Source organism: Myotis davidii, unplaced genomic scaffold (genome assembly GCF_000327345.1).
Source record: "Myotis davidii unplaced genomic scaffold, ASM32734v1 scaffold238, whole genome shotgun sequence".
NCBI lineage: Eukaryota > Metazoa > Chordata > Mammalia > Chiroptera > Vespertilionidae > Myotis > Myotis davidii.
In genome coordinates, this window is record NW_006293779.1 from 1,486,663 (window position 1) to 1,499,596 (window position 12,934).

Here is a 12,934-nt window from a genome sequence, read left to right on the forward strand (position 1 = left end):
TATTTGTAGATAATATTTCCTACAACTTTTGTGTAGCCTGCTTGTGAAGAAAGTTTCTAGTTCATGATAAGACTATGCAACAAACTAGGTGTAGAGGGACATGTCCTCAACATGATGAAGGGAATTATGGAAAATCCACAGCTAACAGCATACCCAATGGAAAAGAATGAAAGATTTCCCCCTAAGTTCTGGATGAAGACAAGCCTATTCACTCTTGCCACAGAAGAAAAAAGCCACTTCTTGCTCCTGACCACTCCAATTTTGTCACAATTGTGGAAGCCTAGATTCAGCAAACTACATAAAATATAAAGAAAGTCGTATAATAACAGTATTACTTATAAAACTAAAAAATTAGAACAAGATATTTTTAAAGGATATGCTCTAATGTTAAATGATTATTTACCATGTTGTATTTATTATATTAATTAAGATTATATAAACTATGTAAATGACAAAAAACCTTAAAGGGAATATATAGAAAAGATCATTTTTATGTATGGGTAGTTAAGTTTCCCAATTTGTAAAATTTAAACCCTTGAGTATAAGTTTATTTTGTAGAATTTATGTATAATACAGATACACAGGCAAGATAAAAGTTAATCATATTTAAACTAGAAAACTTTAAAAATTAATTGTAAATGTTATTTATAAAACTATATAAATTTTATTAAAATTCAAAAATTGGTTCCAATTCACAGATAAGTCTAATTTACTTAATGAAAAATAGGGTATCTCTGAGTTTCCTTTCATAGTAAAACTCATAAGCTTAGTTTATGTTGTCAAGAGTAACGGGCACATAGAAAAAAATATTTAAAGGTGTTGGGGGGGGGGGTTTAAATAGAACTGACATAATTATTTTTAAAATGAAGTTGTTACTTGGAGAAATACTCTATTAAGTTCCTTAATTACTTTGTATGAGTTACATATCCTTTTTTTTCTTGGTTTCCAGAATGGCATAAAGGAAAAAATTATAGTTCTATTTTTCTATTTCATAGGATGCAACAAGGTTTTTTAGAGAGTCAAAAACAAGTGACAGCCTAAAAAATTTTTTTCATTTCTTCTTTAAACTAATTCAAAATAAGAATGTAGGAAAAGAATCCTTTCAGGGTAGATCAACTTCAGTAGGTTTACCTGAGAATAATTTATGATAGTCTTTCTTAAATAGTAAACTGTATATGTGAATTTAAACTATGGTGTAACAATAATTTGTTTGTTTCTTTAATAAACAAGTAACAAAGTTAATTCATGTTATTAATATGCTTATTTTTTCATTTCTTTGCTAGGATTCAGAACTATTAAGATATTAGCAAGAAACATTAGATGGCATGGTGTGTGGAAACTAACTTATAAAATTTGACACAGTACTTCTGAGCCTCAAATGAATCCCATTACTAACTAGAGTATAGAAGAACTATATCCTAGAAATATATAGTACCAGGAATTTATTAACGTCTACTTACATGAGTTTAAGCCCTATAGTGACTAGGAGCTGGGATAATCTGTCTTATCTGTTGCATCATAGTGTACTTTAAAGGCAACTTACGGAATTTTTAAAAGGCAATTTTGACAAAATCTAATTTGTACCTTATGTCTGATTTTGATTCTAAACTCCAAATGAGATGCACCAACTGCTCACCTATAAACTATTTAATATTGATTTCCTATAAATCCATCTCTCTTTTTGTTTGGCTTATTGTTTATTCTCAGTCACTAAAATAATTTCTTTCAAATATTAAGTAGCTCTACATTTTCTAAGTGAAACTGTCAGAGAAATTTGTTTACTTGCAAAAAGCTTGAGGTCTGAGGATTCCACTTCTCTTCTGGTCTTCCATGCCATGTATTTAATATGCTTAAACAAACCTGAGGAATAAAGAGAAAGACAGAGTTGAAAGGAGTGCTTTTTAAAAGCAAACTGTCACAACTAAAAGTGAATTGCTAATATGTCAAAGTATCTCAGTTTTATGTCCCCAATCTAAACCCTTAAGGGTCGGTCTGTTAAAACAAATTGACATCTTCAAATGTGATTACAATAACAAAAAATGTATCAGTATCTACTATACATTAAATACAACTAACATTTCTAAATAAAAAATAACTTTTCCAAGCAAAAATCAGTGAGAAAAGGTGGTATTGTTTTTCATTTTTTAAAATCTTTTTCAAATTTTATAAATTTTGAAAATTGGGCGTAACTTCACAGATCTTGACTTCATATCTGCCTCTGCATTCAATCTGTTGCAATATATTGTTTTGGTTGAAGTATATGGGTAAAATCTGGCCTCACACCACCATCATTTTGGAAAGAGGAAGACCTCACAGATACCATGATAGGGTCTTGAGGATCAAACTTTAAGACATATTATATACTTGGTCAACTCAGATAGCAAGAATGAACTCAAATTATCTGCCAAACACAGTTCAACATAAAATCCATGTATTTTGCAGTACTGCTTTCACAGAGCATTAAGAGAATAACAGGGAAATGGACTGCTTTTGGCGAAAATAAAACCAGGGACATTTTATCTATTCTTGCAAACTAATTGGAAAATAAGCTGTTCTTTGAGAAGCAGAGTAGTCCATCTCCCTGCTGTTCTCTTAATGCTCTACATGAATTCATTTAACAGGTAATTTCATGAATAATTTTAAAAGACTTTGTGTTATGATTTAAACTATTAGAGGCCTGATGCATAAAAATTCATGCAAGAGTAGGCCTTCCTTCCCCCAGCTGCCAGCACCGGCTTTCCTCTGGCACCCGGGACCAGGGCTGCTTCCCTCCTCCAGCCACTGGCAAGCACCTGGAACCCGGGCTGCTTCCCTCCTTCCAGCCACAGGCACCCGGGGCCCGGGCTGGCTTCCCTCGGGCCGCCTGCAGGCACCCAGGACCCGGACTGGCTTTCCTCCGGCCCCAGCTTTGTCAGGAGGGATGTCCGGAATGACATCCAGAAGACGACCGGTCTAATTAGCATATTACCCTTTTATGATAATAGATTGTCAGGCATACCATCCCATTTGATATCAAAAGCATCCCTGTGGCTACCAATAGCAGGTAATCTTATCCCTGTAGATCTTGAACCAAAGTAAATGTTTAATGACGGAGAATAAATGTTACCAGTATGTAATAGAACAAAAACTATATACAGACAATCCTTGGGTTATGTCGGACTCGATGTACATTGTTTTGTGGTTATGTCACCATCTCCCATTTATTTATATATTAAAAAAAAGTTTCATCATTTCAACGTATGTACATTTGTGCTTTGTTTTTTATTTATTTAGCACAAGTTCAGGAATTGTTATCTTCCTTTTAAATCTTTTTTATTGTATCACTTCATTACTGCTGTGTGTGTGCTCCATGTGAGTGACATAGGTGCTTATGTAGGTGGGTTCCGACTTACAGTGAAAATCGCGTTACGTCGCACCATAGGAATGGATCTCCGACGTAACCCAAGGACCTACTGTAATTCAGGGTACTGGACCCTCAAGCCCTTACCCTACCCTCTTCTCTATAACAGTAAGTCTTGAGAAAGTAATTTCTTAAATAAAATGTTAACATTTTACACTAAAACTCTTTTCAGGTTCCAATCAATCTCTCTCTCTCTCTTTCTCTTTCTCTCTCTCTCTCTCTCTCTCAAGTAAAGTCAGCCTTGCTATTTCCTCTCCTTTGCTCAGTTATAAAGAACCTGTTCTATGCTTTCCCAAAGAGAGTACATCTAACCATGGTTAAATCTCCTAAAATAAACGCAAACAACAAATTCCAATTTTATGACATGAGCTTATGATGAAAACAAAATGATACTTGCAAGCCCAGATCTGAGGCAGGCTGTACCTTTTGAAAACAGAAAGGCAAAACCAAGGGAAAACTTGGGTTATCTTTAATATACCATCAACCTCTAGCACTTGCTATTCTCATATCATCAAATAGAGTCCGCATGTGAAGTCTATAAATTTTTTCTGACCTTCTAGTGATTTTCAAACATTAAATACTCTCAGCATGGAATTTACTGTTGAAATTTCATCCAAATGTCCAAAATTATTTTGAAAAGTGATGGCTGTTCTTTTGAGTCAAATTTTAAAAGGTTTATGAAATAATTTTTATTATACTCATTTTCAACTTTTGGAATGGTGGTGGTGATAGGAATGCATCTTAACATTTATAAGAAAATATAAAACATTTTAACATAAAGTTCACAATTATTTCTACCACAGAAAAAAATTGGATAGTTATGATAGCAAGAGAAAGTTATTATATGCAAAAAAAGGAACATAGATGATAATACCATGCTTTTGCCATTCATCTAGCTTCAGGCACTTGTGAAAAGATAACTGGAATTGGAGATAGGGAAAGTAAAGAAAAGTGAGAGGCAAAGACAGACATCTGGCTCTACTATCTCCAGATGGGAGGACGCTCTCAATTGGCAAATGAACATGTTAAGATAGTCCCTCAGTAACTTAAGACAGTAAGTGCTTCTTGATACTGTCTGTTTCTGCCCCTTTTGGTTCCTTTTCTCTCATTCCTTTAGCTAATCTTTGCACACAGGGAGAGAAGCCTGAAGAAAGCTATGTACTATGGACATATAACTAAAACGAAATTTTTGTTGAAATTACAAAGAAACTTTGGTCACAACACTTTGGTACTAGAAACAAAAGACTAATTACATTACCTTGCCATCATTATAAAGGTTTGGATTGAACCGCACGCTATGGCCACCAGTTGTTTCTAGATTCACAAGAGGGGGTGAACTGGGATAATCTTGAGGAAAATATACATCAAACTCAAAGCAGCCATTTGCATAAGGAGTATCCGCTGGACCAGTTATTAGAACCTAGTATGCATATACAAACACACAAAAGTCTATGTTACTGTTCAACACTGATACATAGGAAAAGACAATCCAACATAAAAGAACAACCTTCTGACATTGTATATATACAGCTCTACTAGAATGTGTAAAATGAATACAGGACGAGGACACGGTTTTAGATTAAGATCAAATGATTTGGTTTTGATAAAAATGGACTGTTAAAAGATAGGTCTTTATTGGCAGCAGGAAAGCTTATCAAATACCTTTTAAAATAATAAGTTACTTTTTTTTTCTGAGAGCTTTCCTTGGTAATATTCTCTATAGCATTTTCAACAAGTTGAAATTCTAGGTACATTTATTATCATATTGCAAAGTTATGAGGTTAATTTTTTGCTTTAATCTTCAAATAAGTTAATTTCTTTAAAATAACTTACTTTTAGTATTTTCCTCTGGGAAGAGACAAGTAGATACAGAAATAAAGGTTCTCATTTGACAACTTATGACAAAAAGGTTTTGAGAGAACAGTAAGTATTTCCCTTAGGATTTCTGGTAGTCCAAAAAATAGCAAAGAACCCAACAGTGAGTGTCAGAACTATTTAACAAATGTTGTATGAGCCACTCAACAATTCTTTATTGTGCAATGCCTGAGCAGCAAAGACCCTCCCTGGTTCTGAACAGCTGCCTGTGGAGCTAAGTGGCACTAGTCTCCATCTGTGGTAACTCTGATCTTTGCTTTGGGACTCCATTTTGGGATCCTTCATATTAGGTATAGCTTGTTGCTTAACAGAGACAAAGTCACAAGTTTGAATTTATGTGATCTATTTAGTGATAACATAATTCCTAGGTAATCATCCTATAATCGGCTCTATTGTTTTTAACAAGAAACAAGTAAGAGTGTAGCCATATAGGCAAGGTCTATGAAATTTCTATTAAAAAAATATCCAATGGAACAAAACAAAAGAGCAAGCAAACAAAAGAACTTCTCCAAATCAATGGGTCAATAGTTTCAGCAGAGTATCTTGCAAGGAAGACAGAATATTTAACCTATGAATTAAATCATAAATGTAAAGAAAGCACCTCCCCAGGTACTAACTCTTTTAAATCACCAGTGTTAAAGCATAAGGGTGCAAGTTATTTATTATTGTATTACCATTACTAAGTTCATATATCTTATCGATCTGTAAATACATCAATTTCCTAAAAAAATAAAAGAAAAAATAATTTTGAAGTGTGATAGTAGTATGAACATGAGAGAAGTATCTTGGATGGCAAGGTAGAAATCCTGTAACTTTTTTTTCTACTGGGCAGCATTAAATCCTTTGATACTATGCTCAACAAAGGTATTTAGTATTTTCTTCTAAATCTTTATTTTGAACAGCAGTCTCATCTGCATACTCTGAACTAACATTAGAAAAGAACTCCTTTCACTGACTCCAAAATGGTCAACAGAATTTTAAATTCACGGTATTTCTAGTGCTTTGTATGAATATTTTAATAGTCAGGGAACTATGGAAAAAGTTGCTTTGTCTACCTTCATGATGTCAAGTCGCTCCTCATCACAGCGCACAAACACACTAGATGATGACGAAAGAGGCAGTGAGGTTGAAAGTGTCACAGCTTCCTGAGCAAGGCGGCGGGCTCTGGCAGCACTGTTTGCATCATTTGCATTTTTCACCTGAGACATGTAGTGGTAATTTACTTTAAAACCCAACTTCCCATCTTCATCTTCAGAAACCATCTCAAATGTATCTAAATAGACAGAAAATATAAACACTGAAATAAAAAAAGAACCAGCATGGATGATACTTGTTTTAATGACAAAAATCACTAATAAAATCACTAGCCCTTCTTCCCACTCAAAATGGAGAGGACTGCAATGTGGAAGAATAGTAAACTATAAAAGTTAATGTAACACCTACTACTTCATTCAAGATGGAATCTATAATGGAAGGAAAAAAAACAAGAAATGATTTTTAATCTACAGTGTGGACACATTGGTAGATTATATCAAGCAGCTAAATAACAATGCAAAGTAGTAGATAATTTATTCTTAAATGAGTGGCATAAAATATTTTTGGCAAAATAATTCAGAATAAGAAATGTCAAAAAGTATTCTCGTTATATTTCTTTAAAAAAATAAAAAAATTGCCAAAACCAGTTTGGCTCAGTGGATAGAGCGTCGGCCTTCGGACTGAAAGATCCCAGGTTCGCTAAAAAATAAAGTCTGTATCTATTTCCTCTGATTTTGAAAATCAAAAATTCCAGGCTGAAGTTTACTCTGTATTACTTCTGGCATTTAAGTTAATAAAATAAAAAAATATTATTAATATTATTAGGATTATTTTCTAAGTACTTTGACAAAGCATTGATAAATTTTAATCTTGTGTTTATATAATTCTAAATATATGGAAAAACATTAATGCTATTTATAATTAGTATCATATAAATCTTACCAAGAACTCAGTACAAGTTTCTAGGTAGGCTGTTTGGGTTAAATGATAAATCAGAAAATATATCTGCCTTCAAAGAGCTTATAGTCTTGCCTTCCTCCAGGCTAAGATATACAGAAATAGAAGTAAAGAAAGAATACAACTTTCTGCTTATTTATTAGACATCTGGCTTTGTTTTTTCTAGGTTTCTACTGAACCATGATATCCAAATATAACTATAGCTATGAATTCCAAGAGATAAAAAGATGCTACAATTCTGTGTGTGTGTGTGTGTGTGTGTGTGTGTGTAGTGAGAGAGAAAATATGAATAATTCATGGTACAAGCAAGTTTTAAAATCTTTAATTTACCAGAACACATTTCAATAGCACCATTAAAAAATCTGAAATGAAATCTAAAAAAAAATGAAGATTAAAATTTCAACTTACCAAACTGTAATCTCTTCATAACAGCCACGTATTTTTCTTCAAGTGATTTTAATACTGATAAAGGTTTGGGTTTCATTGCCACCTTCTTTGAATAGTCACCTAGTTTCTTTTCTATTAATTTTAGAAGATTAAAACAAAAAATGATTAACTTCCAGAGTTCAAATTTGGAATTCTAAAAAATTACCAAAATCTTGACAATCCTCTTCCTACTGAACCATTTTAAGAATAAAAAAGTTATTTCTATTTCATAAACATAACTAATAGGGCTAACAACCTCACCAATTTTAAAGCGTAAATTCATGAAATGGTAATTAGGTTTCATCCATTTAGTCAAAACAGCACAAGTGAAATAGATAATTCAGAGTCATTTATATCTTCTGTTGCTATTACATGAAAATACCAATTTTAACCAAATTCTGACAGTATTAATATACTATTTTCTATCTCATAAAATGGAATTTTTCCATTTCATGACTTTTAATGAGAAAAAATTTGTGATGCATGCTCAGCCTATAAAATTTAGTGTTAGCAATCATACATAGTAGATAAATATTTAGAGGTTACTCCTAATTAACTTAAAAACATGACCCAGAGTCCTAGCCGGTTTGGCTCACTGGATAGAGTGTCGGCCTGGGGACTGAAGAGTCCTGGGTTCGATTCCGGTCAAGGGCATGTATCTTGGTTGCAGGCACATCCCCCGTAGGGGGTGTGCAGGAGGCAGCTATCAATGGTTCTCTCTCATCAATGTTTCTAACTCTCTATCCCTCTCCCTTCCTCTCTGTAAGAAATCAATAAAAAATATATTTTTAAAAAAATGACAGAAAAAAATTTTTACGTAAATGAACACCATTAGCATAGAGGAAAGAGAAAGTCAGTTTTCAGTAAGTAATGGAGCAGCATGAAAGAAGCAGAGCTGTACCCTGGTTTGCTTGCCGTAAACTGGTCGTGGCTGCATAAACGATCTCTGCAGTCCTTTGGATATCTGGTACCAAAAGAGTAAGTCCTTCTGGTTCTTGATCAGATGCATCTGGTTTTACTCCTGTTTTAGCATTTTCCCTTTTAGATCTAAAGAAATTTTTTAATTTGGAAAAAAATGAAGAAAAATTAAGATTTCAGGATTGAAAAATAAGTATCTCCATAAGTCAACAATAGTAGTTAAAAACCAAAATGATAGTGTGCATTGCATTTGATACACACGATATATATCAGAGGTGGTTTACATTAGATTTATTATTGCTTCTGATCTGATAATACTTAGCATAATAACTAGTTGGCTAGATTTTCCCTCCAAATGTACAAACAAGAGATAAACATTGTAGAAATGTCATACTGTAAAAAGACCCAGATACCTGATGTGTCTTTGAATCCACAACTTTAAAAACATACTTTTAGTAATTGTAAATACCTAGAAATAGAAAAATCACTTCTATATGTACAAGTCATAGGTATCTATCCTGTCTTCTAAGATTTGGGAACCAAAGAACCACATATACTTTTAATTTTCACTCTCTATATTTTACTTAGAGTATATTAATATCCCAGGTAGGGGGGTATTCCATAGTAAAGTACAGGTTCACTATTAATGTATCTTAACACGATGTGCTTCTATATACTGAAACTTAATATAAACACTAAGTTCTAGGGCATAATCATTTAAAAGATAATCCTCTGTTATTCCCTATTCAGAGTCTAACGTGTAGCCAACCTTCTATCAAATTGTGTATCATAATAAGATGTGTTACAGCAAGGTTTCAGTATATAAGGCATCAAAATGTTTCTAAACATTTTCTAGATGTATGATGTATGCAGTAGTATTTACAAGATTCACTGGAAATAACAACTAAATATCAATTGCCTTTTTCCTATTTCAATTCTTAGCGTGTTATTCACACAATAAACATCATTACACTACTGCTTAGGTACTAAAAATCTACATATTTGCTAATTCATTATTAAATAATTTTAAACAAATGAAAATCACATGTAAGCAAACATGTTTAAAATATTTCTGCTAAGGTCTGATCTAACTACACATCACTTATTTTCCTAGTTGCATACCTACCAACAAAAGGACTTAACTATTACATTAAAACAGCATTTCACAAAGTGAGCATGGAGCCTTAGAGAACTATGAAAGACTTACAGAAGGTAGAAGAGTCCTTAACAAAATAGTTATTGTTATCTATGTACAAATGAACTTTTCTTTATCACAAAGACAAAAACCTGCTCAGAAAAGAAGAGGTAAATTAAGAAGAGCCACTCAGTGGGTAGCAAAAGCATAGAAGGATACAGTATTATGCATGTATTCTGAATGGGCTCCTAAGATGTTTTTAACTATAAGGTTCATACTACCTCACCTTGCAAGATGATTTAAGTGAAGAGATACTGTCACTAGTTTATTACCTTTTCTCCTAGGCTCTCTTAACTTCCCTGACTCCTCATAAGAAGTCAGAGAGAACACATGGCCAATTTTCCTTTGTCACTCGGGAACCATTTGATAGATCTCATACTGTATAACATTTCAGTCATCAACTTCTGTATGAGTAGATGTATATAAACATATATGTTTGCATACGTATGTAAGGAAATATAGTGAATGTTTTAACACTAAAATGTCATTTTTACTGCTAGAATCAAAGATAATGTATCTTTTATACCTATAAAGTAAAGTTGAGACTATAGTATAATAGTGAGTCTGACCATTTTCTTACTGAAGATATGATTTTGGTAGACAAGCTCAAACAGTCTCAACTTCTGTATTTACCAATAGCTATTCACAATCAGTATCAAGCACAGAGAGTCAAGAAAGTGTGTAAGCTGTTTGACAGCAACTCCTTTGAATTTATAAGGACTCTCTCTCCCCAATTATAAAGAATTCTCTACCTTATAGCAGGGCTTAAAATATTCTTAAGTAACAGGGCCACTGAAGCATAACATGAAAACAACAATAAACAGGTTGAGAACACAGAAGACTTATGGTAATAGCTTTTAAAAGATGATTTTCTAAAAATCTATCATCAATCAGTTGACCTCAAATAAAGATTCACTCTTGCCAAGCAGAGAAGGAAGATAGGGGGAGTAAAGCTCATTTTCCCAGAATTAAGGTATTCTCACCTTGAAGAAACAAGAACCTCTGGTCTGGAGAGTACACTGTATCAGTGCAATATAGGGCAAGTTACCCTGGAAAACTGATTCTAAATTTCAAGCCCTATTCATGAATACCAATTTTCTAATTTCAGTTTTGGAAAGATGACTGATAGGAGAAATCCCTATTATTAAAATGGTGCAAATAATTAGAATGGGAAATTCTATTATAACTTTTTGACAGCAAAATAAAAAATGAAAAAGTGCAAACATCCACAGAAGTTTAAAAATATTATTTTTTTCACTAAATGTGTACAAGAAATGATCATATACATCTCTTATTGAAGACAATGGTTCACTCATAAAGCTGATAAACCTTAGACCTTTACAACCAGGTTCTAATGAGACATTTTTATGTCAGCAGTCTTTCTGGCAAAAACATATGGGGAGAAAAAGAGGCATTCTCCAAAAAGAAGAGTAGTTCAAATATAAGAAGAATACAAACTACCTGCCTAATAATACAACTAGTCATTGTCTGACATTGCACTACAGCCACTAGTCTCTTTTCTATGAAAGTTGCAGGTTACTGTCAACCCATATGTAGGCCCAGCTCATGAAAAAAGGCCATACCTTAGCTCACATCCTGAAGTCTGTGTGAAAAGCTATTTGAGTTCAAGGCACCTAGCTGGAAGTAGGTCTTTGAGACTGACAATGGATCCAACATGGTAAAAGCAATCAGCGACGGCCGCTACCATGGTATCCGCTGCTCTGTGCATACGTTGAATCTGGTTGTGATCACTGCCCTGAAGAAATATGAGGAATCAACTGAAGTTTCTACTATTGCACAGAATTATCTGCAAACATTTTCCACTCTGCTGTGAATTTCAACTAAACAGCTAATAAATTAAGCATATTCTGGCTCTGTGGCATAATCTGAACTAGGATGTGAGCAAAATGGGAAAATCTTTCTTGTGTAAACAAAAGGAAAAAAAACACCCCATAACTCAACATTCAGTTATATTAAACTGCCTCTGCTAATATCACCCAAATTATGTTGGATATTTGTAAGACTAAATACAAAAATACAAGAATTATGTTCTTTTTTATCATCTCTAAACTGAAAACAGCATAATATAGCTATTTTCTTAGAACATTAAAGAAGACAACTTCAACTCCTGCACTCCTAATTCTAAAGTCAAAACATTCATGCAGTTGAAATAATAATTTAAAGAAGAAGTAATCTGGAGACTACATCCTGAAATGTCCAGATTCATGACTATTAAGAATCAGCATCTTAGGGGAAAGATTCTAAAACTACAAGAAAATGAAATTTCTACATTTACCTATAAAAGGTACTGTGTCACAGTTCACAGTTCTAAAGCTCTTCGCCAGGAATTACAGTTTAAAACAAATTAATATTAAATGTAAGATTTTTAAAAAAATAATACTGTGGACAATTATTTGCTTCTCATATCTCCAGAAGACATTAGAGTACCACTGAAAGGCACCAGTAAATGGGGCAAAGATTGCTGTAAGATGAAATATTTTCTGTGATTTATTTAAAGCTTAGTTTTTAACTCTAGATTCCCTTTTGTTTTTGCTTAAGTTTTTGCAAACTAAACTGCCACTTTAAGTTTTCAATATGGTTTAAATCAAAGTTTAAAAATAAAAGCTTCCTCTTCTTGGGAAGCATTTAAAAGCAGTATGAGAGAAGAAAATATTCAAAACAAAGGTATGAGCAGCCTTTAAAAATAAAACCTTAATTTCTAGATCAGATAAAAATATAGTAATGTTTAGGTCGCATTAAACATCAGAAGACAATGAAGGTACTGTGTGCAATGGAGTTGTTTCAAATAATATACATCGCCAAGGGCAATCCGACTGAGGAAGAACTTTAAAATAAATGTTGGCATTGCTATCTCCATCACCCAGTAAAAGGTTGATGTACAACTGAACTTTATGGTCAAAACAAATGCTTCTTGGCTAGGAAATCATGCCCTTCTAATTTTATAGGTTTTGAAAGGCAGAGGAAAAAGAGAAGAAACTAGGAAATGTTTCTCCAACGAAAACAAAGTAGTGGGAGGACTGGAATGGAAATTCTTAATTGATTGAAGCCCTAGATAACTAGCTTAAGGGAGTTAAAGTAAGAGTTTGATTTAAAATATATATATATAT

General features: G+C 33.2%; 1 protein-coding gene across 1 annotated transcript in view; it reads right to left on the minus strand.

The window, feature by feature from the left end:
* Positions 1-12,934, minus strand: part of BIRC6 (baculoviral IAP repeat containing 6) — a 169,507-nt gene that overhangs the window by 7,101 nt on the left and 149,472 nt on the right. Inside the window, exons 67-71 of the mRNA XM_015566420.1 lie at positions 8,595-8,740; positions 7,676-7,786; positions 6,331-6,548; positions 4,659-4,820; positions 1,783-1,860 (exon numbers count right to left, since the gene is read on the minus strand). Of these exons, the coding sequence (XP_015421906.1) occupies positions 1,783-1,860; positions 4,659-4,820; positions 6,331-6,548; positions 7,676-7,786; positions 8,595-8,740 (715 nt within the window). The remainder of the gene's footprint in view (positions 1-1,782; positions 1,861-4,658; positions 4,821-6,330; positions 6,549-7,675; positions 7,787-8,594; positions 8,741-12,934) is intronic.